The sequence below is a fragment of the Pelodiscus sinensis genome, chromosome 17 (assembly GCF_052426305.1).
Source record: "Pelodiscus sinensis isolate ZL-2025 chromosome 17, ASM5242630v1, whole genome shotgun sequence".
NCBI lineage: Eukaryota > Metazoa > Chordata > Testudines > Trionychidae > Pelodiscus > Pelodiscus sinensis.
In genome coordinates, this window is record NC_143068.1 from 32727668 (window position 1) to 32754339 (window position 26672).

General features: G+C 54.8%; 2 protein-coding genes and 1 long non-coding RNA gene across 6 annotated transcripts in view; 2 read left to right on the plus strand and 1 right to left on the minus strand.

The window, feature by feature from the left end:
- The window catches only part of HELZ2 (helicase with zinc finger 2), a 52434-nt gene extending 36277 nt beyond the window's left edge, over window positions 1-16157 (plus strand). For both annotated transcript variants that reach the window (XM_075900930.2, XM_075900931.2), the window contains exons 10-20: window positions 25-110; window positions 1050-1187; window positions 1461-1616; window positions 2552-2696; window positions 3857-3973; window positions 4710-4905; window positions 6830-6964; window positions 7914-8129; window positions 9962-10118; window positions 10605-10772; window positions 12175-16157. In XM_075900930.2, the coding sequence (XP_075757045.2) occupies window positions 25-110; window positions 1050-1187; window positions 1461-1616; window positions 2552-2696; window positions 3857-3973; window positions 4710-4905; window positions 6830-6964; window positions 7914-8129; window positions 9962-10118; window positions 10605-10772; window positions 12175-12296 (1636 nt within the window). In that variant the 3' untranslated portion in view covers window positions 12297-16157. The remainder of the gene's footprint in view (window positions 1-24; window positions 111-1049; window positions 1188-1460; window positions 1617-2551; window positions 2697-3856; window positions 3974-4709; window positions 4906-6829; window positions 6965-7913; window positions 8130-9961; window positions 10119-10604; window positions 10773-12174) is intronic.
- A 695-nt stretch (window positions 16158-16852) lies between these two features.
- FNDC11 (fibronectin type III domain containing 11) lies at window positions 16853-22824 on the minus strand. Of its 3 annotated transcripts, XM_089769754.1 has the most exons (3): window positions 22732-22824; window positions 20701-20826; window positions 16853-17909 (listed from the first exon to the last, which is right to left on the minus strand). In XM_089769754.1, the coding sequence occupies exon 3, from the start codon at window positions 17902-17904 to the stop codon at window positions 16960-16962; it is 945 nt and encodes a 314-aa protein (XP_089625880.1). In that variant the 5' UTR covers window positions 17905-17909; window positions 20701-20826; window positions 22732-22824; the 3' UTR covers window positions 16853-16959. The 3 variants fall into 3 exon arrangements, with proteins under 3 accessions (XP_089625880.1, XP_075757048.2, XP_089625879.1); XM_075900933.2 differs by lacking the exon at window positions 20701-20826 and having other exon boundaries at window positions 22732-22816; XM_089769753.1 differs by lacking the exons at window positions 20701-20826; window positions 22732-22824 and adding an exon at window positions 19031-19169.
- LOC142818829 (uncharacterized) lies at window positions 22717-25441 on the plus strand. The gene is made up of 3 exons (XR_012896468.2): window positions 22717-22837; window positions 24831-24998; window positions 25188-25441. It is a non-coding gene; the product is annotated as an uncharacterized LOC142818829 (long non-coding RNA).
- The last annotated feature ends 1231 nt before the right edge of the window (window positions 25442-26672 follow it).

Consider the following 26672-nt stretch of genomic DNA (forward strand, 5'->3'; position numbering starts at 1 on the left):
ACTCCGGGGTTTCCTTTCTCTCAGCCGGAAGGAGAACGCCCTCTGGAAACTGCAGAATGCCTCTGAGCTCGCCAAGAGCATCGCGCTGGGCCAGGAGCCTCCGCAGACAGGTTGGTGCCAACGCTCGCGGGATCCAGCCGGTTGCTTTTGCCCAGGGGCCCAAAGAACTGGGCAGCGGTGAATTCCACGCTTGGGGGGGGAACGATTAGAGCCCTACCCGGGTAGAAACCCAGTATCTGCCACCATAGCTGCAAGAATGATACAGCTCTCTGGCTCTGTACAGGGGCTTTTCATGCATCGCGCTCAAAGCAAAAAACCAAACCAGGTGCTCCAGAGAGAGGGAACACAACAGGGAATCCTCACGGGATCCCTCTCCTGCCACCCAGTTCCAGACAAACAGAGGCCAGAGACCCCATTCCTACCCATCCTGGCTAATAGCCACAGATGGACCTAACCTCCATGAACGTATCTAGTTCTTTGTTGAACCTTGTTAAAGTCCTGGCCTCCTCTGGCATCCTTACTCTGTCAATGGGGAAACCGAGGCAGAAAAAGTAAAAATCTCCTGCATGGGGTCTCTTTGCTGAGGTAAGGTTTGAGATCCTGGCGATATACACAGTCCTGGTTCTAGGTTTACCACAAGTTATCTTCATAGTGCGGGGCTGGGCCAGCTCCCTGGTATTGTAGCTAGCTGGTTCCACCCGGGAGTTGCAGCTGTCTGCCCGGTCCTCATTTTGGAGAAGCGAGTGCGCTGCCAGACAGAGCTCTGCTAGCCTCAGCATCTGCCTCTCCTCTGCTCCCTGGCTCGGGAGTCTTCTTCCTCAGGGGGAAGGGAGTTGCAAGCCCTGGCCACCGTATGAGAGCAGCTGCCGCGTAACCCTCTGCAACGTCACAGCTGGTTCGGCGGCAGGGGAGTTGGGGTGAAAGCAGGATTTAAATTGGGGAGCTCCTGGCTCCGAGTGCTGCGCTTGGGCCACGCCGGGCTCTGTGATCCTGCAGTATGTGCTGCTTGTGTGGTGCCCTCTCTAATTTCGGTGGTTTTGTTTTAACAGTAGCCGGGAAAAAATCCAAACTCCTGACTCAAAAAGTCTTTGACCTCCCTGGAAGCCTGCGGAAACTCAACCACAGCCAGCACAACGCCGTCCTGGAGGCGCTGAGAAAATCCTTCACGCTCATCCAGGGGCCACCAGGTGAGGAGAGAGGCGGGCGGCCGAGTGTCCTCCTTATGGCAGCCGCTTGGGGCAGGCCTGCGGTTCCTTGGGGCCTCTGCTGGGGACGTTCATGTCAGGTCCTGGAGGTGAAGTCCTCTTTGTGGGACTGCACCCGAGCGACACAGAGGTGAGGCGGGGCGGGGACGGTCAAGTTCTGAATTCTCATCCCCCTCCAGCCTGGCAGGCTCTCTGCTCCGCTAGCCGCCGGGGCCGTGCCGGAACGTGCTCAGCAGCCTTTCTTGTTTCATCCAGGCACGGGGAAGACGGTGGTCGGGGTCCATATCGTCTACTGGCTCAACAAGCTGAACGAGGAGAAGCTGGAGAAGGAAGTGTCTCTTGAGAAGGAGAAGGCCGGGAAATGCATCTTGTACTGTGGCCCTTCCAACAAGTCTGTTGACGTCGTTGCGGGTAACTTGGCACGCCAGCTGCTTGGGGGCAAGGGAAGGGCCTTTATTGACCCCTTTTCCAGGGAGCCTGGAGGGGGCAGAGGGAGAGAGCCTACCATCCCACTTAGGCTGAAACTGGTAAATGCGAAGGAGGTGGTGGCAGAGAAGTTGCAGAGGGGATGGGATTCATTATAGAACACTATAACTGGAAGGGACCTCGAGAGGTCATCAAATCCAGTCCCCTGCCCCCACGGCAGGACCAAGCACCATCTAGAGTAGGGGTGGCCAACCCATTCTCGGCGAAGAGCCAAGATATCAGTGGCAAAGTTGTTGAACCAAAAAAAAAAAAAAGCTCGGCCCCTTTAAGAAAACGGGTTTAGAGGCTTTTTGGCCACATCAGGCTTCCACCGGCTGATGCCATCTTCAATCTTTAATTCTCCTTCTTTAATGGTGACACCGGACGGCTCTCCTGCCCAGGTCAGCACAGAAAGCCGGGAGAGGAAGGCTGTTTTCCATGGGCGGGGGAGGAGGGGAGCTTCATGAGCCACGGTTGGCCATGGCAGATCTAGAGACCATCCCTGACAGGTGTCTGTCTAACCCGCTCTTCAGTATCTCCAGTGATGGAGACTCCACAACCTCCCTGAGCAATTTACTCCAGGGTTTCCCCGCCCGCACAGGGGGACGCTTTTCCTAAGACATCTGGCAAAGCGAGAAAATGCATTTTCCCAAACAGCAGATGATCCCTACGCTCCAGATGCCCATGCAGCAGTGTTTGGGATTGCTCCAGCATCCCTTTGCTCTAGAAGGAGCCCGCCCTGACCTGCTCTCGAAGGAGCTTGAAAGCCGGTGCTGCATGACGAGACCCTCGGCTCATTGTCTGAGGGGCCTGTCAAGCAGAGTTTGTTCAGGAGTCCGGGAGTCACTCGGTGGATTTTGTCCCCCTCTTTTCCCCCACAGAGATGCTGTTGAAGATGAAGGGGTCCCTGAAGCCCTTGAGGGTGTATGGTGAGATGATGGAGTTGATGGAATTCCCCTATCCCGGGAGCAACCGACACGTCTCCCGGAAAGCAATGCGGGATGCGAAACCCAAGTCGGAGCTCAGGTAGGACAGTACAGCCCGAGCGGATTAAAGCAGGAATGTGGGCAGAGCTGGAGCTGAGGACGCCATCCTGTAGCCTGCTGAGAGGAGGGGGAGTGCATCCGATTGCAGCTCGGGGGGGAGTTGCACGAGCGGGAACTATGGACAGGCGGGAGTAGAATTAGGAATCGAATCGGAGCCTTTCCAGCGCCATCTGCTGCCACTTAGGTTGTGAACAAGGCTCTGTCATCCCCTTGGCTCTGCATGTCCTCTCTGCTAAGTCCTGTCAGTTTTCCCTCCCTGAAGGGTATGTCTACACTACCACCCTAGTTCGAACTAGGGTGGTTAATGTAGGCAACCGAAGTTGCAAATGAAGCCCGGGATTTGAATTTCCCGGGCTTCATTTGCATCTTGCCGGGTGCCGCCATTTTTCAATCCCCGCTAGTGCGGACTCCGTGCCCGTGGCTACACGCGGCACGGACTAGGTAGTTCGGAATAGGCTTCCTATTCCGAACTACCGGTACACCTCATTCCACAATGAGTAACGGTAGTTCGGAATAGGAAGCCTAATCCGAACTACCTACTCGGTGCTGCTTGTAGCCGCGGGCACGGAGTCCGAACTAGCGGGGATTTAAAAATGGCGGCGCCCGGCAAGATGCAAATGAAGCCCGGGAAATTCAAATCCCGGGCTTCATTTTCAACTTTGGTTGCCTACATTAACCACCCTAGTCCGAACTAGGATGGTAGTGTAGACATACCCTGAGTAAGTTCAGTGGAGGGTTTTCTTTCTACTGGGCCCCTCGCATGTCCCTCCAGGTGCCCAGGGGCACACCTGCCCCAGCAGATGCTTGGACATATCCAGGACATGTAGTTAATAAGAAGCCATCTTCGTTTTTGGGTCACGGCAGAAATTAGAGACTGATCTGTCGAGCAAAACGGCAAATTCCTTGTAAATTTGTTCCATTGACTGACTGAAATGGAAAGAAGAAAATATTCGAGGCCCACCTAGAGGGCCTGGAAACATGTACAGCTGCAATGTTTTTTTCTGAGAGATGCTGCTGGCATATCGCCCAGCTGGTCCACTCCATTGTTATGGAACCTCTCCTGATGTGCATGCGTGGGGAAAGGGGGCGTCTGAGGGTTATGTTGAAAAATCTCTTATTTATTTATTTTTTTAAATTCAGTGAAATAATTTTGCACCACCGAATCCGGCAGCCGCCCAATCCTTCATCGCCTCAAATCCGAGAGTTTGACGCACGAGTGAAAAAAGGAGAGGCAATTTCCGAAGACGAGGTTAAGAAGTGAGTGAAAAGACACCCGCAGGAGCGCGGTGGCTGTGGTTGGCTGTACTGGCGCGTGGGTTGGTAGGAAACAGCCAGTGCCTGTAGGCAGCACAATGCAAATCGCCATCTGCGAGAGCGTTGGGATGCAGTTGCTGGGCCAGATCCTCCGCGGCTGTAAACCGGCATAACTGCACGGAAGTCAATGGAGTTACGCTGATTTGCACCAGCACAGGGTCTGCCCTGCTTAATCTTTGCTGAGGTTGGAAACTTGACATGGAAGAACGACCCGCGTCACGTTCCCGAGATTTGCTTTCAAAACCAAATCCAGCCCGCTCATGTTCAGACTGTAGCCCAGACCGGGCTGCGGAGACAGGAGCTCTCTGTGCCCTCTCGGGGAGCGTGCATTGGATGGAGCGGCTTCGGGAGTGAGCTGAGCAGGGGGGTACTGTCTCGGGGGGGCGCAGCAAGCTGACAGTGCTTCTAGAGCCAGTTTCTGCCAAGAGGGCTCCTCCTGTGTGGCCCAGGAGACCCTGGGCTGGGGAACGAAGGGACTGGGGATGTAGAAGATTTTGGACTGTTTGGACCCTGAAGCTGTTGTCAGTCCACCGGGGGTCTCCAGCAGGGCCTGTCGGAACCCCTGTGACCCTCTGGGAAGACGTGTCCCCTTTCCAGTGGAGGAACTGAGCACAGGCACAAGTGACACCCCCCCGGGGCCAGCGGTGCGGAATCTGACACCCTTCCCCTTCCCCTGCAGGCACAAAGGCCTGTTGTCAGAGGCCCGGGCGTGGGAGCTGCAACGCCACAACGTCATTCTGTGCACGTGCTCGGCCGCCTCGGCCGCCTCCCTGGTGGAACATCTCAACGTCAAGCAGATCCTCATTGACGAGTGCGCCATGTCCACCGAGCCGGAGACCCTCATCCCTCTGGTCAGCTACGAGAGGGCCGAGAAGGTGAGTCCCTCCCGATGGTTGGGCACGAGGGCGCTGGGCGTTGTCCCTGGAGCGGAGGCTCCCCATGCCCTGTGCTCGCCCTAGGCCAGCGGCCGCGCTGGGGGTGGGATGTTGGGCGCTGGGGCTGGTGGCTGCAGTGGGATCGGGAGCAGCGGGGGGGCTAAGGCAGCTCCCTGCCTGGCCTAGCCCTGCAGACTGCACCACGCCCCAGAAGCAGCCGGCAGCAGGCCCAGCTCTGGGGAGAGGAGTAGAGCACATCGGCTGGGACCCTGCTGCTGGCTGTTTCTGGGGGCAGCCTGGTCTGCAGGGCCAGGAGAGGCAGGAAGCTGCCTTAGCCCCCCTGCTGTACCGCTGAGTGTGAGCCGCTGGAGATAAGCCCCTCCTGCCCCAGCCCTCACCCCCCCCAAAGCGGGAGCCCCATATCCCCAAAGCTCCATCCTCAGCCCCTCCCCAGAGCCCACGCTCCAGTCACACGATGTCGGGTCGTGGCATCAACGATTTCCTTCAACCGGGTCGTGAGGAACAAAGCGTGAAAAGCTCTGGGCCGGCCCAGAGCGGCCCATCCGTGCCGGCGCGGCTGAAAGCCACTGACCTGCGTGATGCATTCCAGGCTCAGATGTAGACGCTTTCCCACCCACCCCTCTCGGCACAAACACCATCCAATGAGGCCAACAGATTGGCCGGGCCCGTGGGCAAGGCAGGTGTGAGGGGGAGGGGTGTGACGGTGAGTTGGGGGTTCCCCGATCCTGCACCCCCGTAGCAGCCAGAACAGTCTCCAGCAGCCAGTAAAACAGAGAGGGGTTTGTTGATTTTCCAGAATACAGCCCAGCACAGACGTGATGTGGCTACCGGGGGCAGGGCCAGGATAGCTCAGGGCCCTAGGGTTAGGGTCCATCACCCCTCGCCCCCAGCTTAGCCTGTTCTCTCCATGCTTCCCAGACAGCAACTGCCTCCCCCCCCGGCCCTGCCCCCCAGCCCAGTGCTGGTCTCCACCCTCCTCCCTTTGTCTCTCTCCCTGGGAGGCTGGGCCCAGGTGTCTGATTAATCCACGTTTGGATGAGTCAATGGGAATCACATCACAGCACGGGGGGGAGACACCGGGTCACAGAGCAGACAGCCCCCCACTACTCCACAAGGGGCTTCACACCCTGGAAGGGGTGGGGCCTCCAGTGGAAGGGGCGGAGCTGGGGCTACCCTCCGCGCCGCCCAGAGCGTGCCGCATGGGGCTCCTGTGGTTTTAAAGGGCCCAGGGGTCTGGATGCTGCAGCAGTAGTGGCTGGGAAGTCCAGGCCCTTTTGAATTGCCGGGCCTGGGGTAGTTGGCTCCCCCCATCGGTGGGCCTGCCCATCCCAAGTACATTGTGCGCACACAAGCCAGTAGGGGGTCTAAACACACACACTGAAGGGGTCTGTGACGAGGGGGCTGGCTGCGGTATGAAGCCGGTCCACATGCTCGCTGGCTTGCCCTAGACGTCGCACTTCAGCCCCACACGTGCAGTCGCTCAGACCCATATGTGGCGTGGCTCTCCTACAAGCCCCCTCGGCGCTGAGGGGGGCACGTGGATGGACGAGGGGGACGCGCTCTTGCCATTCCCTGGAAGAGACGTGTCACTGCAAGCTGGAAACTTGCTCCCCGGGATAGACCCTTTGAATGGCGAGCCAGGCTGTGCCTGGGACACTGACCCGCCTGGCCCTGGGAGAACGGAACAGAGGCTCTGGCAGGGTGTCACTCAATGGAGGGCCTTGAATGGCAAACCATGCCCGGACTGTAAGCAGGAGCCCGGTTCTTTGGGGGGCCCTGATCCCTGAGTGAGGTTGCTAGGGGCTGCCCTAATGGACTGCCCATACCCTCCTCCACCGAGGCAACGGGAAGGAGCGGGGTGGGGGAGGCGGAGAACCCAACGAGTTCACTCCGTCTTTTCTAGGTTATTTTGCTCGGGGACCATAAGCAGCTGCGGCCCGTGGTGCAGAACGATTTCTGCAAGAACCTTGGCATGGAGACGTCCCTCTTTGAGCGGTATCGGGACCAGGCCCTCATGCTGGACACGCAGTACCGCATGGTAGGAGTCTCCGGGCGGTCTTCCCCCTCCCCTCTTCCCTCCCACCATGGGATGTGCCGCTGGCGTGCCCAGCCCGTCAGGACGCGGCTATTCTGCCGTGACTGCTCTGCCCAGGATAGGAAATGATGATCCTCTGCTAAGCCGGAGAGTATTGATCTTCAGGGGAGCCCTCCTAGGTGTTTCTTTTGTCAGGGCACGGCACCTGCCGCTGCAGGGGAGCTTCCTGCACGTGGTTTTCTCAGCTTCCCCAGTAAGTTGGCCGAAATGCCAGCTGATAATGGGGAGGTGCAGAACCATGGGGCTTGCTGATGAGTTTCGCTTAACCCCTTAGTCGACCTGACTGGCATAGAATCCTAGAACTGGAAGGGACCTCGAGAGTCCAGTCCGCTGCCCACCTGGCAGGACCAAGCACCGTCTAGAAATCAGTGGTCCCCAACGTGGTGCCCTTGGGCACCATGGCGCCCGCTGGGGCATTTCTGTGCACCCGCCGAATGATCAGGGCCGGCCCAAGCCATTCTTGCGCCCCAAGCACGTGGAGCATGCGTGGCCCCGCCCCCAGGTGCCCGGCAGCCCCAAAAGGTTGAGGACCACTGGTCTAGATCATCCCTGATACTGTGGATTTCCATTGGCATATTGTTAGCCAGTGTAAATCCACATTCCTGTCGCTGATACCTCCTGCATCTCCCTATTTGTTCCCTACGCCCATGGGTTGGCGTGTCATTTGTAATCCCATAGGGCACAACAGAAAAGAAGCTTGTGTCTCTGCATACAGATGGCGCTGAATTTCTTGCCCTTTTCGTTGGGGGGTATCAGCATTGTGGAGACTATTACGGGTGAGCACGGCTTGTTGTATGAAGAGCCGTGGCTTGAAAAATGGATGGGAAGCCTGTTTGACCCAGAGCCGTTACGTTTGATACTCACGCAAGGTTCTCTCCTTTTGATCTGCCAGCAAAGGGAGATCTGCAGGTTCCCGTCCCAGGAGTTTTACAAAAGTAAGCTGATGACCTCCCCTGAGCTTAGACGCCCGAGCAGCGCCCTCGAACACCAGGGCAGAAGCTGCCCAATCCTCTTCGGACACATCGAGGGGAAGGAGCAGAGCCTGATGGTCTCCACCGAGGAAGGAAACGAGAATTCCAAGGCTAACCTAGAAGAAGTGGAGCAGGCGGTAAGGAGCGAGATGGCCTTTGGCCAGGGGGCAAGGAGGGCGCCCGTGGATTTAGGGACGTATTGTTTTGCCTCTGGCGTTGTCTGCTCGCTGGGTGGGTCCCATTGAATAGTTGTCCGGCCAGAAACGCTCTTGAGCCAATCAGCTGTGAACGTGGTCGGCGGTGAGCCGGCAGTACAGCCCCACTGCCGTTGGGTCGTTGGAAGGGACTGCGAAGAGATGCGCAAGATCCCGTACGTCCATTGACACGGCACGGCTCTCTCCGTGCCGGACCTTCTCGCCCCATCTTGGGGGGGCTGACAGGGCGTCACTTTTTGTCTTAGACCTGCGATCAGTCTGCGCTGAGAAAACGCTGCCGGAGTCTCACCCTTCTTGCCTTCCTCAGCACCAGCGAGCTCTGGCCCCGCCTGCCAGCAGGCGAGAAACCGTCTTCGTGTAGATCAGCTGTCGTGAAATACCCGGCTGCGTCCCTACCCTCTTAGCCAGGCGCAGCTAGCAGCAGCAGGGGGAGCACTGAGCGTAGATGGGTCTTCCCTGCCCTCCTGGCCAGGAACAGATCGGCCCCCGTGACTGGTCAGCCTCCTTGGAGCCCCGTGGGAGGAGCTGGAGCCAACGGGAGCTCCTGGGGAATCTGAGACCATCCAGCCCACCACTCCCCCGCATTGGGGAGCCCGTGCTGGTGCTCCGATTCCCTCCTCCCCACGAGGTTGGAGCACCAGCACTGGCGTCCTGCTGCCGGAGGGCAGGTTGGGGAGAGCCTTGTAGTCCGGAGCCAGCAGGTGGGGGAAGGAAGTGGCTCCACACACTGCAGCTCCCCCTCCCCTGGCTGGTGGAACAGCAGTGCCGGAAACTGCTTGCCTGGAGGCTTTTCCCGCTGCTCCCATTGGTCAGAATTATGGCCAATGGGAGCTGCAGGGGCGGTGCCTGGGAGTGGCGGGAGGCACGGAGCCAGGTAAACGCCCTCCATCCCCCTCATGTCCAGACCCTGCACCCTCATCCCCCTCGCGCCCCCTCCTCTCACCAAGACCCCGTACCCCCAGCCTGCTCTGATGCCCTCCCTCCCACCCAGACCTCCCACGCTCGGCCCTTTCCTATTGCGCCATCATGGGTGGTTGGCTGGTGGTCCGTGGGAAGGTCTGTGTTGAGGAGGGGGGGCTGCGGGCCCAAAAGGTTGAGCACCCTGCTTCACACATCGCCATGGCTCGCACAGCTCTGGGCTGCTCTGGGCCCCAGTGAGGACGTGCTGAAATACCCAGTTCTAATTCTGAGAGGTAGGGTCTTGTTGGTGCGGCAGCGAGCGAAGGCACGTCTCGGCCTCTCGCTCCCGTCTAGTTCATGCGGCTACCAGCACAGAGCAAAGATGCGATCATCCTGCAGCTGTTTTTTTACCCCTGCTTCCCGGTTGACATGGCGTTTTCAGCCAAGAGCTGTGCTGTGCCTGGCGCAGCTCCAGGACAGGTGTGGGTAGCCCTAGGAAAGCCAGGTTGAGTTTTCTTGCGTTCACATTAAAATCTCTGGCCTTGCAGCCCACGACTGGCTCGCCCCCATCTTCTTCCTTCACTTCCTGGCTGTCTGGGCCTGGTGGGCAGAGGTTGAGGAAGGGATGGGCTTCAGGTACCAGGACGGCAGCCGGAATGCATCCCTGGGCGGGATATCCGTTGGATGGTCCGAAGCTGGAGGGAGTCTCCTCTCCTCTCCTCTCCTCCCAGTCTGAAGCTGGGGACGCCTGTTCCCCTCTGCCCCTGTCCTGCCATTCCCTCGTGTGTGGACCGAGGGCAACGCTGGCTGTTCCCCCCCCTCAAACAAGCCGCTCACGTGGTATGTCCCCTCAGGTGAGGATCGCAAAGCAGCTGACCCTGGGAGGCACCATCCTGCCAGCGGGCATCGCCATCCTGAGCCCGTACAGCGCCCAGGTGTCGGAGATTAACAAGCGTCTCGCCCAGCAGGGGATCCGCGGGATGACCGTGTGCACCATCACCAAAAGCCAAGGTGAGGCCCGTCGGGGGGGGGTGGGGGGGTGGGCAGAGTTTGACGGCGGCGTTTTCCAGCTGGCGGGGAGCGAGACGTGGCCCTCCTCCCCCAGCCTTGCCCCACACAGTCCCAGGGCTCGCTTCAGCCGGCGAGGTGAGCCCTAGAGCCACCTACTTAAAGAACCCCTCAAGTCTGGGTCCCAGGGAGCCAGCCACCTGGCTGGAACCAGCTGTTGAACCCGAGCAAGGGGTGAATGATGCCCAGGGACCCCACTGGGGGTGCTAACCGAGCTGTCTACAAAGGGCTCAGCGGTGGGACAGCTGCTGTCCTACAAACGATTGTGGGATGGAGGAATGGCTCCAAGCGCTGGAGGGACACAGCTGTAGGTTGCTATGTTTTCCCTGTAGAGGAATGAATGTTATTCGAGAAGGGAAACCTACGTGCGGCCCTGGAAACACTGATCATTTCCCCATCAGTAAAACGGGTGCCGTTCCTTCTGTCTAGGGAGCGAATGGAAGTATGTGATCCTGTCCACCGTGCGCTCCTGCGCTCGGTCAGATATCGACAGGAGACCCACCAAAAGCTGGCAGAAGAAGAACCTTGGGTTTGTTACTGACCCAAACCAGGTCAATGTCGCCATCACTCGGGCTCAGGAGGGGCTCTGCATTATAGGTGAGTATGCCGGGAAGAGGCCTGGACTAAGGGTGGGAGAGGAAACGCCATAGAAGGAAGGGGGATAAAAACATGAGAGCGGCCATATTGGGTGAGACCAATGGTCCAGTTAGCCAACAGTGGCCAATGGCAGGCGCCCCAGAGGGAGTGAACACAACAGGGAATCCTCACGTGATCCTGCCATCCATTTCCAGCCTCTGACATATAAAGGCCAGGGCACCATCCCTGCCCAGCCTGGCCAATAGCCATTGATGGAGCTAACCTCCATGAATGTATCTAGTTCTTTTTTGAACCCTGTTCAAGTCCTGGTCTTCACAACATCCTCTGGCGAGGAGTTCCACAGGTTGACTGTGCGCTGCATGAAGAAAAACTTCCTTTTGTGCGCTTTAAACCTCTGCTACCTATTCATTTCATGTGGTGACCCCTAGTTCTTAGGTTATGGGAACAAGTAAATAACTTTTCCTTATTCACTTTTCCACACCAGTCATGCTTTTATAGACCTCTATCCTACCCTCCCCCCTTTCTAAGCTGAAAAATCCCCCTCTTTTTAATCTCTCTTCATATGGGACCCTTTCCAAACCCCTTATCATTTTCAAACGTAGAAACAAAAGATTCAAACTTAGAGGCAAAAGATGGTCTTATTTCATTTTTCTATCCTTTACAATGACAATGATTTTGAAATTTGGAGTGGCCAGGAACCAGCCCATGTGTTGGAACTACCCCTCCGAGTTGAAAGCATTGGTCATCCCTGGGTCTTGCATGTTGGTAACACATGTTCTGCGTGCATTACCTTGTTTCTCTGGGCTTGATCATTCTTTCTTTGCGCGCATGCTGACACTAGTCCAGCAGAACTGGACCTGTTGCTATTTCTCTGTTGGTCACATGGACAGACACCAGGCTACGTTTACTAGGGATGGTAAATTGCATTTCATCAGCTAATCGAGAAGTCGATGGGGAAACTGCACAGCTGCAGCTCCAGGTCCCGCTGTGCCTCTGCCTTTTAAATGGCGGCTTTTAATACATTTAAAAAGCAGAGGCGCAGCCTATGGGACTCCCTGCTCACGCCCGGTCCCCCCACTGCGCCTCTGCCTCCCCTGCTCCCCATGGAGATGCTCCTGCTCCCTTGCTCTGATAGAGGCAGCCGGGGGGCGGGGGGAAGGCTACTAGTCGAGTCACTACTCGATCAGCATATGCTAGTCGCTTCCATCCCTAGTGTTTGCCGTGACGTGGCAGTGGCGAGAACAGGCTGTGTTAGGGCCCTGCCTGGGGACTTCGGGGCTAAAGGAAATGGCTTTCTCCTGTAGGCCCAGAGGTTCTAGACATGGGTCTCCCAGATGTTCCTCGGTCTGGGATGGGAACTTTAAGCCCTTTCCACTCACTCTTTTTTCCCTTCTGCTAACAGGAAACCGTTACCTCCTGGAATGTAACCCTCTGTGGAGACGACTGCTGGAGCATTACAGGCATGCGGGATGCTACACTTTCGCTCAAGACATTCAGGTCCGGAAGAAGTCAGCCCTGCGCTGATGGGAATGGATCACAACTGGATAAACCGGTCCCTGCCCAAAATGTTTGATTGGGCCCATCAGGGAACAAACCTCTTTTCCGCCCATCAAGCATGTACCACTGTACAAAATGCACCAGGGATTGGCAGCTGCACTTTCTTTGTCTGTTGACCACTTACTTTTCATTTAAAAAAAAAAAAAAGGCAACCTTGGGTCAAAACATTCAGCATTTGCAAACCAAAAAGCTGAGGAAGCCGCCGGAGACGGGTGGCGATTGTGCTTTTTTGGTGGAAGCCAAGAGTTCCTCTGTGAAATTCTCAGCCTGCCTTTTTGTGAGAGCAGCTGTTCTTTGGGGACCAACTATTTCTACTTCCTCAGGAGCCGCACGACGGCATGCGACAGACTGACGGTCCGAGCCGTGATGTGCCAGACCATGACCAAACCTGCCGAGTGCTACCATTAAAGCTAAATCCGAGGCCAGGGACCTATTTGGGCTGTCTCACTTCTCAAAGCAGAAAACCCCATTTGGGTTTTACTTTAAATAAAGGAAGAAATGGGGTAGGAGAACAAAACAAAAATGCCCCAGCCCAAAACAAGACCTGGAACATGAAATATTTGTGGCCTTTCAGAACTGGTAAATATCACTTAGCCAAGGCCAAGTATTTTTATAAATAGACTCATTGTCTCTTCATGTAAAGGAGGCTGTTGGGAGCTGTATGCAAGTGAACGAGAAAAACAGCCTCTACCAGCAGATTTGGACATTGTAAAGAGATTTTTAAACTGCCCGCCTAGTTTGACTTGAAAATGTTTCCTCTTGTAAAAAATGTTTTTTTCTCTCTCTCTTTTCTTTAAAAAAAGAAAAAGCTGCTTTTAACTTATTGACTTTTAGTTCTGTGAACTTTGCTTCACAATCTGTGGCCCGTACTTTCGCTAACAGCGTCGGTTCTGTGGTAGGTGGGTGTGTCTGTTTTTAAAATAGCCCAGTTGTTGTGAACTGGAAGAGGTGACAATCCTTAGAAGACAGGAGGCTGACGGGAACAGGGATGATGTTTTTCCCAAGAAGTCCTTTGGGACTGTGCGTGTAGTAACGAAATGGCACGCCGCACTGAGCCTTGGAAGCTGCAGCTGCTTCCGTACCTATGGGATGTATGGGGAGCCGGAGCCTTTATCTCCTTATTCCAGTTCGGAGTATATGTGGGCTTGCCTCCACATTTCCTGAGACCACACACACGGACACCTGCCGATAGACGTCTGTGGAAGACTGAGCCAAGCTGCCGTTGCAGCATTTTTGCATCCAACAAAAACAAGGCGGGCCTACTGCCCTCACTGGTGTATCTGTTGACCTGTGGAATTGGAGTGCTTTGACCCTTCCTGTTCAGTTTGACTCATGTGCAGCCAAAGAAAGGACAGATCCTTGCTCTCCTGCCTCCCCTAGCCTTGGGTATCGGTATCCGAGAACACGCACATCTGCTCTCCTAATACTGCAGCACATGGGTGTGCGCCCCTCTCTGAGGAAAGAATGTAGAAGGTTTCCTCGCACAGGGAAAGGCTGGTCCTAGAATGTGAGGCCATCTGGGATCCCCGACTCATCCGGATTGACCTCTTGTTATATCACAGGCCAGTAACAGTACCCGGCCTCACGCTGCGCCAGCAACCAAAGTATTACAGCTCTCAGGAGACTAAATATCATGTGCCACGGGCCGAGAATGCATGATTTCTTGGGCCTGACAGCTGTCCCACACTGAAGCCTCTTATCTCAAGGATTCCAAGCGGGCCTTGTTTTTGCAAACAAAGTGTTTGTACAAGTCCGGGATAAACTGTCCAGGGATCACTTCATGCACCAGGGAAAGGAATGGGGGAAAGACCGTATTGGAACCCTTAAGTAAAACACATCAGTGTGGTGCGCACACCCCTACAGCTAGAACAGGGCCTAGCTAACACACGACGGGCACGTCTGTGGTTACAAGAAGATCGACGCTTCGGAGGACGATCTAGCGTTCGATTTAGCAGGTCTAGGACAGACCCGTAAATCAAATGCTGAAGGCAGCTGCTGTCAGCGTCTGGTACCCCTCCTGCAAGGAGGGAGGGAAGCCAGTGGGAGTGCTCTCTCCCGTTGGCCTCCCGCTCTGTGGACACAGCCACGGCTTGGCGTAAGGTAAGCCGACTCCAGCTACATGTTTTGCACAGCTGGAGTTGCGTACCTTAAGCCGACCTTCCTGGTCTAGTGTAGACCAGGCCTGACTGTGGTCCCTTTTAAACACAGTGAGCTTCATCCTCCTAGCATAAATCTGGAGTTTTTTCATGAAAAGAATGCAGGTTAAAGCAGTGGACAACTGGTATAAATGAGATGCAAATCAGATGCACTGTAGGGGCTTGGTTTGATCCTGCAGAGCGTTATTTAGCTGGGTTACCTTTCGCTGGACCATTTTCCACTTTTTTATATATAACCCCCCCCCCCCACCACCACCACCACCAAACTACTGCACCTTGTGAAGTAAAATCCAGAGTGAGGTATGGTGATCAGTCACTGTTACCTGGTATCAGCAGCTCCTCTCAGGACTCTGGTTCTGCAGGAGCTAGGCCTCAGAATGTGTGTGTACAAAGCACTGCCCTACAGCCGACAGGCCGCAGTGAGATCCCGGCAGGCTGCAGGGACGTTGTAAATAGGTAACTGCGTCATTGATCACGCAGCCTCAGTAGCCAGGGCGTAGCAGGAAGTGCAATTCACGTGATGTTTTGTGTCCCTGAGTGGTGTGTTATGGATATTGTCTTGTGCTTATGGATATACAGGATCATAAAAGTTAAAATGGAGAAGACTCATTAAATGGAGTCCAGTGATGTGCACAGGGAGATGTCAGTCGGTTATGACGGCAGGATTTTTACCTAAAACTTGTTGACATAAGGCAAATCGTTTTTATTATTATTACGGGGGAGGGGAACCCATGCTGGAATTCCAGTGGGGCGTGTCTGGCATGACGGTGTGCCAGCCGCATCACAAGCAGCACCGCATCTTGGATAAATCAAGGCTTGCAGATGGTAAAATAGGAGCCCCGCGTGGCGTCCAGGAGAGACTGTGACGGGGAAACGTGAGATTGGGGGGCATACGTCCTTTTAGCATGAACTCCAAGTGACCAGAGGGGCGTGCCCAAAGAACAGCACGAGGGTTGCGATTTGGGCTGAAAGGTGTCCAGGCTAGTCCCGAGTCCCCTAAGAGATAGTACCCCAATCTAAGCAGAGCACCCTCTCTACCCCCACTCCTCTGCAGGAATTAGTGGACGGGGGGAGGGGCTGTCTGATTCTCAGCCAGAAGACAGGCACTTGTGAAAACTGGCTTGGTGGGACATGTCCCTGCAAGAGGATAGAATCACCTTCCCCAGCATTAGCCAGAATTTGACCCTATGTGAGTTCAGGAAAGGTGATCTGCATGCAGCGCAAACAGCGTCTCAGGTGTAATCGGATTGAGTAGTTTTAATGTTTAGCCATCTCCCCTGGGTCTGCTCTTGATCCCAGCGAAACCAATAGAAGAATTCTCTTTGGCTCCAGTTGGAGCAGGTCCGGGTGCACTGGGCAGGTCTGGAGGAGCTGCAGAGCCGTGTACAGACCGATTTACTGCAATAAATCAGTTTTTCGATGGAAATAAAACATTACATGTCATGAAATGCAAATTAAGGCACCTTAAATGTAACGGGTTTTTGTGTTTTGTTATTTTGTGTGTGTCTCTAATGTGACTGGTAAAAGCTTTTACAACTACATTTTGGATACAAATATTTTTATCTGCTTCCAGTGTTTTTAAATAAGTCCCTTGACATTCCTGTTTCCTATTTAAGCCATAATTGTAAAGATGATTGAATTTATTAAATGAAAAATGTTTGTTTCGGATGCATTTGAGGTCTCTGTGTCTCCTTGCTTGGATAGAATCCGGGCTCTGCTTAGTTGACAGGATTCTACGGAACTGAGTCTGGACTGAAACAGACGGGAAAAGAGGAACTGAGCAGTAACCTCAGTATTCAGCGGAGGAAACTGTTTTCCAGAGGATGATCTTGTGGGATTTTGCTCTTTCCTGCTTTAAGTCAAGAAAGGATCTTTCCCTGCACTGTAAAGCATCCCTAGAGGGTGGAAAATAAGAGGGCAGAGGCTGGTGAGAGGAACCTGGGAATGGAAACTGGACCGTGATGGAGGTTGGGGACTGGGATTTGGGTGAGAGTGTGTGCATAAAGGGAGTACTATGGGCAGTGAGGAAGAAACACAAGCAGTGAGAGAGAGAGCAATGAGAAGAGAGGTTGCACTAGAAGAAGTGCTGGGTCAGCTGTTTTTTTGTAGAAAGCCACTTGGACAGTGGATAACCTGTGTCTAAATTTTGTTTTGTGTCTGACACAATGTGGTGATCTTTTACTCTCTGCTATAGTCTCCCTAGCCTACTCCCTTGGATGGGCAGGTGGCCTTTAATGGCAATAGATGGTGTAAGACTGGGGGGTAGTAGGGTCCTGGTGAATACACGAATGGGTTGCTGTCTCTTAAACTGTAGTGTCTTCAGCCCGGAAGATCGATATGAGGCACTTTATAAAATTACAATTTAAGACAGAACAAGTTCCATTTTATGTAAAAAAACCTTTAAAAATACATTTTGAAAATTTTACTTTTTTGAATGGATAAAATTAGAAAATTCTCATCTGCGGTCTCATCCGTCAGGGTTCGCCCACGGGGCTCTCCATGTCTTCGTCAAGGTGAGGTTTTGTCTTCAATGTGATGGAATCGCGCCACTGTTCATAGACAAGCGTGTAAGTCTCTGCCCTTTTAACCGCGAATCTGTATGATCTGTCGGACAGCAGGTTCCGGATTTCACAGGTGTTGGACGTGACCGGCATGATTCCGCTCTGCATCCTTTCTTGCTGAGTTCGGGGCTCCAGGAGCTTAAACCTGAGCTCGTACTGCTCAGGTTGGGACTGTGGACTTGTGAAAAACCACCTGAGGCTCACCCAGTCCTCGTGTGCCACGGATTCCTTTCGGTCGAACATCACTGGCATCTTGGTGCTCAGAACCAGCCTAATATGTGGGATTTTGGTAGCCCCGACATCCGACACCAGACGGTGCTTCACATGCAGCTTTCCCGGCACTAGCATGGCGAGGAAATTATCCATCTGCTCAGACAGATTCGACAGCTTTTGCTTGACCAAATCCCACCTGGCGAGGAACGTTACCATGTCGTAGGTCTCCAGGAAGTGGACCAGCTCCTCCCGCCCTTGTTCCAGTTGCTCTAACAGGTCAGTTAAGAGCAACAGCTGGATTTTGGTTTGGACTGTTCCCACCTTCTTCATCCTCTGGAATCGCCAGGGGTCAATCAGCTGGAACATGGTGGTGGGAAGCATGAGGTGGTTCTGGTCTCCCAGAGCCAGATGCTTGGGCAGGATTTCAATGTAATAAGAGCACTTTTTCAGGAGCTCGATTCGCTTATGGTGGCGTTTCAGCAGGTGGAGGTTCAAGTCAGAGTGGAGGAACTCCAGCACGATGCTCTTCCTCTCCATGTACATCTTCCAGGTTTCATTCTCCTGGTCCTCCTCTTCGTTGTACAAGATACTCTGCAGATTGTTCTCGATCTCATTCAAATACACATCCATGGTCCCAAAACTCATGGTTGCTGTGCAGGAAAGCAACAATAACACTTTAAGAATCCAAGGAAAAGCAGCCCGTATGGAGTGTACCACGGTGGTGACTGCTGTTGCCTTTATACTCCTTTAACATTCATTATACATTATTTTTAGAAATTAGAGATGGGATAAGAACTGTGAGACTCAGCCTCCCTCCCAATGCACAAATGTTTGAATGCTTTGTCTAGTCTGGCCCTAAATATCCCAAGTGACTGGGCTCCTCCTATTTCCCTTGAGAGACTGTACCGTCATTTAATAGTTAAAAACATCAGAATGGCCATACTAGGCCAAACCAATGGTCTGTCTAGCCTGGGATCCTGTCTTCCAACAGTGGCCAATGCCAGGTGCTTTAGGAGAGTCAACAGAACAGGACAATTATCAAATGATCCATCCAATTGGCCACTCTTAGCTCCCAGCAATCAGAAACTGGGGACGTTCAGAGCACGGGGTTGTGTCCTTGCCCTTCTCTAAAAGCTGTTGATAGACCTACCTTCATGAACTTAACTAATTCGTTTATTTTTTAATCTCACTCTAGTTTTGCCCTTCACAACGTCCTCTGGCAAAGCGTTCTACCGGGTGACTGTGTGTTGTATGAAAAAACAGCTTTTTCCTCATTCTTGCTGGTCATTCACACTTCTCATAGCGGAAGAAATTTCCATCCTTCCCTTAATTTGCTTAGCCAAACTATACGTGCATACGGGTCTCAGGTTTTTCTTGGCGGCAGCTGCAGGGCATTTGCTTCAAATCAGCTTGACAGCTGCTCTTTTAAAACCCCTCCAATCTATCAATCTCTCTCTGGGACTCTAGAGGTCCGAACTGAATGTGACAGTCCCAGTATGAGCTCAATAGAGTTGTAAAAAGAGGAGCTATCACCTGTCCTTTCTGTTTGACAGCCTGCAACCTATTGAAAATCAATGTTTGCAATGACAAATCCTTCTCTCTTCCCCCTTTTGTTGAATTTGCATTATAATGGCCCAGAATGAATGATATTTGTTGTCATGTGGTGAAACATGTAAACATTTCCCTGTAACAACTTGACCTAAAACACGGGAAAAATAAATGTGAATGAAGTAATGGTTAATCCGGTCAGAGATGTGACCATGGAAACTACCTTTTCTAACTCCACGTCTGCTCCGTCTCCTTTGCTGGATCTGTTTCCTACACTGACCAAGGCGAGGTTGCTATTTGACACTGCTGCTTCCCAGCCAATGGTCCCATGGAAGACCTGCCTGCATTATACTTGAGTTGAGGTATCTATGGCTTAGGTATCAAAAACAGAATGGTCGGCTAAATTCCGGTTCTTGAATCTTCTCTGAGCGTGATAATGACTGAACCAGAATGCAGCTTGTTTTGTGTGCCAGGTTGATGTTCATATTTAGACTTGAAAACTGAACACCGGGGATACGGAAGAAAAAGAAAATGTTCAATATCAAAATGTTGCTTTGCTAGCTCTAGCTACACGTCAATCCTACAAAGCAGGTGCTAGTGATACAAACTGAGAACAGTGCTCAGGGACTCATCTGACAGCCATGCCATTATAAAGTATTTACAGCGCATAATGCTGATATTTTATTCTTCCTCCTCACATGTTTTCTGACAAGACTGCGTTACCTAGTGGGTAGAACAGAAGCAATCTGTGGCCCATTATCCCCATTTATATAATGTGACTGGTAATACTTAACTTCCTCCTGGGACATTATATTATGAGGTATAATTACATTTGTAACGTGCTTTCAGATCTCTGGATTAAAAGAGCAAAAGTGTGACTTATTTCTCAGGGTGAGTGAGGTAATGCCTTTTATTGGACCGGCTTCCAGGGGTGAGAGAGAAAATGTTGAGCTTTCAGGGTGTACCTTTCCCAGGCCTAAAGAAGAGCTGTGTGTAGAAAGAAAGCTTGTCTTTGGCACTGACAGCTTGGTCCAAGAAAAGATGCTGCCTCCTTCATCTCGTCTCTCTGATACCAAAATGGCTACAACACCGTGTACACTTATTTCCTTCATTCCCAGGGATGCCTTTTCAAGGATATTGTCAATTCAAACATTGTGAATTTTTTTAAACTTTATTATTCCCACCAGAATAATGCAGGAAAACAATGGAAATTGAAATAATTGACACACAGGCACCACTGTATGAAATGTACTATAGAGCTAGCAGCTTATCAAGTCATAGCAAAGACTGGTCCTGTGACATATTAGGGGAACGTCTACACAGCAACATTATTTCAAAATAACTTAGTCCGCGTCTACACAGCTGGCTGTTATTTCGACATAATGTTGAAATACTGTCAAGCTGGAGGACTTCTTACTCCCACTCCTCTAACCCTCATTGTATGAGGAGTAAGGGAAGTCGGAGGGAGAGTGCTCTATTTCGAAATGGGTCTGGCCCACGAAAGCTCATCATCTAATAAACCATCTTGTTAGTCTTTAAAGTGCTACATTGTCCTGCATTTTGCTTCAGCTACCCCAGACTAACACGGCTACATCTCTACCACTATTCTATTTCGAAATAAGTGCTGTGTAGAGGCTCCCAATTTCAAAATAAGCTATGCAATTGACGTAGCTCAATTTACGTGGCCTATTTCGAGTTAAGCCCTGCTGTGCAGATGCACCCTTAAAGAGCTAACATTTATTTAGGTGCAAGTATTTGTGAGTTGGACTACCACTTTGTCCACTGCGTAAGCCCACGAAAGCTTCTGCCCAGATAAATGTTAGTCTTTAAGGTACCCTAAGACTCCTCGTTTTCACTAAAACGGACTAACAGGGCTACCCGTCTGAAACTTACTGGCTTACGTGGCCCATCAGGGTTCTATGTATGGCTCATAAGACGTTTTGTTTTCTGTTGCCCAGACGCAGAGGGGCCACATTCTGTTGGTTTCTGTCCATGTAGGCTTTCTTGCTACTGGTATCACTAAAGGGACACATGCGTTCAGCAAGAGCACGTGCCGTGAGGTGTGGGCTGATTGTACACAAAGCTGACCGTGGGAGCCATGTGCTCCCTCAGCAGCCAATCAAAGTGCTGCGATGGTCCATGGGCCCAACCCACCAGTTCTAGGGACACCAGCGCACTGAGCAAAGCCACCCGATCCCGGGGGTCTGCCTTGCTTACAGCAATCGTGTGGCCCCACTGTGATGGAGGACCACTCAAGTGGCCTGCCCTCTAGCGGAGGCTGCTCATTGCTGTTTCAGAGGATGGAAAACCAAGCTTTTGCAAAGCTAAATCAAAGCGGAATGGAATGATTGCTGCGTGCCATTGGACCAGAGAGGCTTTTCAAGCAGCTGCAGGGCTCGATGGAGGTGTGGGGACCTAGAGGCATGCAGTAATAGCAGGAATTGGGGCCTAAAAGTGAAACCAGGGCGATGCCGAAAGTGGCAACAGGCTGCAGTTGCCAGTGGAAGTGGCTTTTGCTTTGTTCGGGGAGCCCAAGGAAGAGGCAGCGGGATGAGGGAGACGTGAATTCAGACGGCAACAGGGCGCTCAGCTTTCGTCAGGGAGGGTGATGTCGTTTGTTGGGAGTGAGGCTGAGGAAGCTGAGGAACCTGGGGCCGTTCCAGCCAGCAGCCCTGACTGGGGGCCTAGCGGGAGGCTGGTGCTGGCCATAGGGGACACAGGCTCCAGTAGCGCTGAACTGCCTCTGCTTTTGTGTCTTCTGCTTTACCCCAGAAAGTGGAAATTGTTCCTTTATGGGTAGGACAGAGCAGAGCCCAGCCTGACTGTCACGGGGGGCCAGCCACCTGGACAAGGAGGGGTGCCTCTGGCAAGCCAGGGCCAGCGGCTGCTCCAGCTGGAGGGGAGACCACAGGCAATAAGGTTATCTGGGGTTTGCCCCCCACCAGCTGGGGAGAGCCAGGCCTGTTGAGCTTTCACCCTCTGTGCTCAGAGAAGGGACCCTCCCCCCTCACTGTTTGAGGGCTCCCTTTAGCCTTTGTGCTGGCTTCTGGGGGGGGGGGGGGCTATCAGTTCCAGTCTCTCTGCCCCACACCTGCGGAGCCCTTCCCCCTCCCTGCCCCTCCCCACAAACTCCCCCTTTCCTGTTCCCTCCCCTCTCCTTGCCCCTCCCTGGGGATTCCCCCCTTGCTGCCCTCCCCCCTCTCATTACCTCTCCCTGGGGATTCCCCCCTTGCTGCCCTCCCCCCTCTCTTTACCTCTCTCTGGGGATTCCCCCCTTGCTGCCCTCCCCCCTCTCTTTGCCCCTCCCTGGGGATTCCCCCCTTGCTGCCCTCCCCCCTCTCTTTACCCCTCCCTGGGGATTCCCCCCTTGCTGCCCTCCCCCCTCTCTTTACCTCTCCCTGGGGATTCCCCCCTTGCTGCCCTCCCCCCTCTCTTTACCTCTCCCTGGGGATTCCCCCCTTGCTGCCCTCCCCCCTCTCATTACCTCTCCCTGGGGATTCCCCCCTTGCTGCCCTCCCCCCTCTCATTACCTCTCCCTGGGGATTCCCCCCTTGCTGCCCTCCCCCCTCTCATTACCTCTCCCTGGGGATTCCCCCCTTGCTGCCCTCCCCCCTCTCTTTACCTCTCCCTGGGGATTCCCCCCTTGCTGCCCTCCCCCCTCTCTTTACCTCTCCCTGGGGATTCCCCCCTTGCTGCCCTCCCCCCTCTCTTTACCTCTCCCTGGGGATTCCCCCCTTGCTGCACCATCTCTCGAGGGGTCCCCCCCTCTATGCCCCTCCCCACAGACTCCTCTCTTCCTGCCCCTCTCCGGGGTCCCCCTTGCCCCTGCACTCTCCCCCCTCTGCACCACTCCCCGAGCGGGTCCGCCCCGCCCCGCCCCCGGGGTCCCGCCCGGCCGGCAGCCGCGGGGGGAGGGGCCCTGACCTGAGGCCGAGCCGGGCGGCGTGTCCCGGGGCAGCTCGCGGCGCCCCGCGCTGAGCCGGGCTGGCCTGGCGCGGGCGGGGCCGGGCAGCTGCCATGGGAACCCATTGTGCGTGCGCCCCCCGCCCCGGGTTCTGGAGCCGCCCGCGGGGGGAGGTGGGGCGGGTCCCCGGGGGGCAGGGCAAGGAGCGGGGGGGGGGGGGTTAGTGCGGGCGGGAGAGGCACAGGGAGGGCTGGGGGGTGGGCGAGGCAGAGGTGGGGGATGGGTTGGTGGGGGGTGGGCGAGGCAGAGGTGGGGGATGGGTTGGTGGGGGGGTGGGCGAGGCAGAGGTGGGGGATGGGTTGGTGGGGGAGTGGGCGAGGAAGAAGTGGGGGATGGGTTGGTGGGGGAGTGGGGGGTGGGCGAGGCAGAGGTGGGGGATGGGTTGGTGGGGGTGGGGGGTGGGCGGGGCAGAGGTGGGGGATGGGTTGGTGGGGAGTGGGGGGTGGGCGAGGCAGAGGTGGGGGATGGGTTGGTGGGGGTGGGGAGTGGGCGAGGCAGAGGTGGGGGATGGGTTGGTGGGGGGCTGGGGGTGGGCAAGGCAGAGGTGGGGGATGGGTTGGTGGGGGGTGGGCGAGGAAGAAGTGGGGGATGGGTTGGTGGGGGAGTGGGGGGGTGGGCGAGGCAGAGGTGGGGGATGGGTTGGTGGGGGGTGGGCGAGGAAGAAGTGGGGGATGGGTTGGTGGGGAAGTGGGGGGTGGGCGAGGCAGAGGTGGGGGATGGGTTGGTGGGGGTGGGCGAGGCAGAGGTGGGGGATGGGTTGGTGGGGGAGTGGGCGAGGAAGAAGTGGGGGATGGGTTGGTGGGGGAGTGGGGGGTGGGCGAGGCAGAGGTGGGGGATGGGTTGGTGGGGGTGGGGGGTGGGCGAGGCAGAGGTGGGGGATGGGTTGGTGGGGAGTGGGGGGTGGGCGAGGCAGAGGTGGGGGATGGGTTGGTGGGGGTGGGGAGTGGGCGAGGCAGAGGTGGGGGATGGGTTGGTGGGGGGCTGGGGGGTGGGCGAGGCAGAGGTGAGGGATGGGTTGGTGGGGGAGTGGGGAGTGGGCGAGGCAGAGGTGGGGGATGGGTTGGTGGGGGTGGGGGATGGGTTGGTGGGGAGTGGGTGAGGCAGAGGTGGGGGATGGGTTGGTGGGGGAGTGGGGAGTGGGCGAGGCAGAAGTGGGGGATGGGTTGGTGGGGGAGTGGGTGGGCAGAGGTGGGGGATGGGTTGGTGGGGGAGTGGGGAGTGGGCGAGGCAGAGGTGGGGGATGGGTTGGGGGGGTGGGGGATGGGTGGGTGGGGGGGAGTGGGGGAGGCAGAGGGGGGGATGGGTTAGTGGGGGTGGGGAGTGGGCGAGGCAGAGGTGGGGGATGGGTTGGTGGGGGGGGGGGGTGGGCGAGGCAGAGGTGGGGGATGGGTTGGTGGGGGTGGGGAGTGGGCGAGGCAGAAGTGGGGGATGGGTTGGTGGGGAGTGGGCGAGGCAGAGGTGGGGGATGGGTTGGTGGGGGGGTGGGGGGTGGGTGAGGCAAAGGTGATGGGGCAGGTGATTCGGGAACTGCAGGTGGGTGAGTGAGGGGCTTAAAAGTCGGTCCCCCCCCCTCCAGCACCGGTTCCATGGGGGGCAGAGGACAGCAGGGAAATGGCATGAGCAAGGATTGAAACAGTCCGGCTCACGCTGGTCCCACTGCTGCTCTTCTCCCTTTGCATGTACAAGAGCCGCCTGCAGCTCTTGTACATTTCGAAGGAAGAGGCACAGAGGGGAACCCGCACCGGTGGGGACTGCTTTGCTTCCTGCTGGTGGCTATTCTCTCTGCCTCTCTCCCTTTGAAATATACAAGAGCCCTGGGCAGCTCCTGTGCATTTCAGAAGGAGAGGCGCAGTGGAATAGCCAGCTCCGCTTCTATGCTTTTCCTGAAGGGTCCTACCCCCCTGCACTTCCTGCCTTATGATAAGATACAATCCTAGCTTCTGCATCGTTCCCGATTCCTGGAGCTGTCTGATTGGTGTATTCATGGCTGACGGGGTGAGTGAGTTTGCCTATGGGGATCAGAGGATGGCCCTTAACGTTTAGGTTCTGTGTGTGACAGCTGGAAGAATATAGCGAAGTGGACAGAGACCTGCCCCAAAGGGAAATCAAAAGACCTGCTATGCAGCCAGAAGGGACAAGCGGCAAAGGCCTTCTGCTGGGATTGCTCTGCATCCACTCCTGGGAATTTCTGCAATTGGAACAGACTGGAGCCCTTATGAGCTCGCCGGTGAGTGCTGGTCTCTTAGGGTACGTCTACATCACGGGACAAAGTCGAAGTAAGCTGCACAACTCCAGCCACGTCAATTGCGTAGCTGAAGTCAAAGTAGCTTAATGCGACTTTTGGTGCTGCCCACACTGCAGGAAATCAAAGGGGGAACACTCTCCCTTTGACTTCCCTTACTCCTCGTGGAAACAGGACTCCTGGCATCCAACGAAGCACCCCTCTCCATTCAAATCGGCGTGTCTTCACTGGACCTGCAAATTCGAACCCTGAAGATCGACAGTGGCAGCTTCGCTTTTCCTCTGCAGTGTAGACAGTCCCTTAAAGTCCATGGGTTTGATTTACAGCAGTGTTTCCCAAATGGGGTTCCACGGAACCCTGGGGCTCCATGAGAAAATTCCGTTACAATAACATTTTATGGTTTAAAAAAAAATATTTAAGCGTTTATGAATTTGAGTAAAAACGATTTTCATTTGTGTTTTCCACAATAAGTGTCCCCGAGGAAAGCCAGCTTAGCCAGACAGTGGGGACGATGATGTCACTACTCAGCGCTGATGTCCCTAGATGAGACTGTTATTAGGGGTTCCACAAAATTCTTTCAAGTTTAAAAGGATTCCGTGGCCAAGTAAACCTGGGAAACACTGATCTACGGCAATTAACTTTGTGGACTAAACAAGCTTTGGTGAGGCCTCAGGTGAAGGAGTCAAAGAACTCTGTCTGCTCTATTGCCTTTGCTCTATATTGGGGGTGGGGAACCTTTTTTAGGTCGGGGGCTGTTGACCCCCAGAAAAATCAGTCGCTTGGGACAGGAGCACACAAGTGAGGAAAAAAAACCCGCTCACTGACATGACCCACAACAGAAGGAGAAAGATCCTCCCCCGCACCAGAGCCTAGGAGAGCCCCGGCTAGTAATTTTGTGTGCTCCTGTCCCATGGTGGGTGGGCAGGGTTGGGGATGGGGGCACGGGCTCCATAATGCTGGGGGGAGCCCTGAGCCTTGGGGACAGGATCCAGGCAAGCAGTAGCCTTCCCAGAAATTGAAATTCGGGGGGGTGTCAGGGCCAATGAGGGGTGACACTGTGAGGATGACGGTGGGCTGTATGGCGCCATAGTTCACAAAACTGGGGAGGTGTTTGGGAAATTCAGGGGGGTGTACACCCCCATGGGGGGGGGGTATAGGGAAATCCCTGCAGGCAAGCCAGGGGCCAAATCCAGCCCCTGGGCCTTAGGTCCCCCACCCCATCTCTATATTGTCAGGCCAGAACTCAAGGGTGAAGGATAATTGTCGATATCCTTCTGCCACAAGAGGGCAGCAAAATTCCCTCCCCATGGGTGGAAAGCTGACTGATTGATGCTGTTTCCAACTTGGCCTTGCTGCAGCCTGTGTGCTATCCAACAGCCGCTGGGCAGGGTTTGCTGCACCGGAGAAGAAATGTGGGCGAGACGGTTTTTGCTGTTTAACTCAAAGCATCCATGTCAGCTCCCCAAAGTCCCCTCCCCCCTTCCCAGAGCAGCGCAGGACAAGCTAGAAGGTGAGTTTGGGAGGGTCCGGTCCAATGCAGAGAGAGACCCTCAGCCCCTTGATCTCGCTCATCGGCCGCCCTCTGCAGGGACATCTCTCGGTAGCCTCTAGAGCAGGGTTTCCCAAATGGTGTGCGTGGAAAGTGAAAGTAAGAGTTCA

Coding starts and splice junctions, on each gene's coding strand:
- FNDC11 (XM_089769754.1), bottom strand. CDS start 17,904: ATGAGTTTTGGGACCATGGATGTGTATTTGAATGAGATCGAGAACAAT.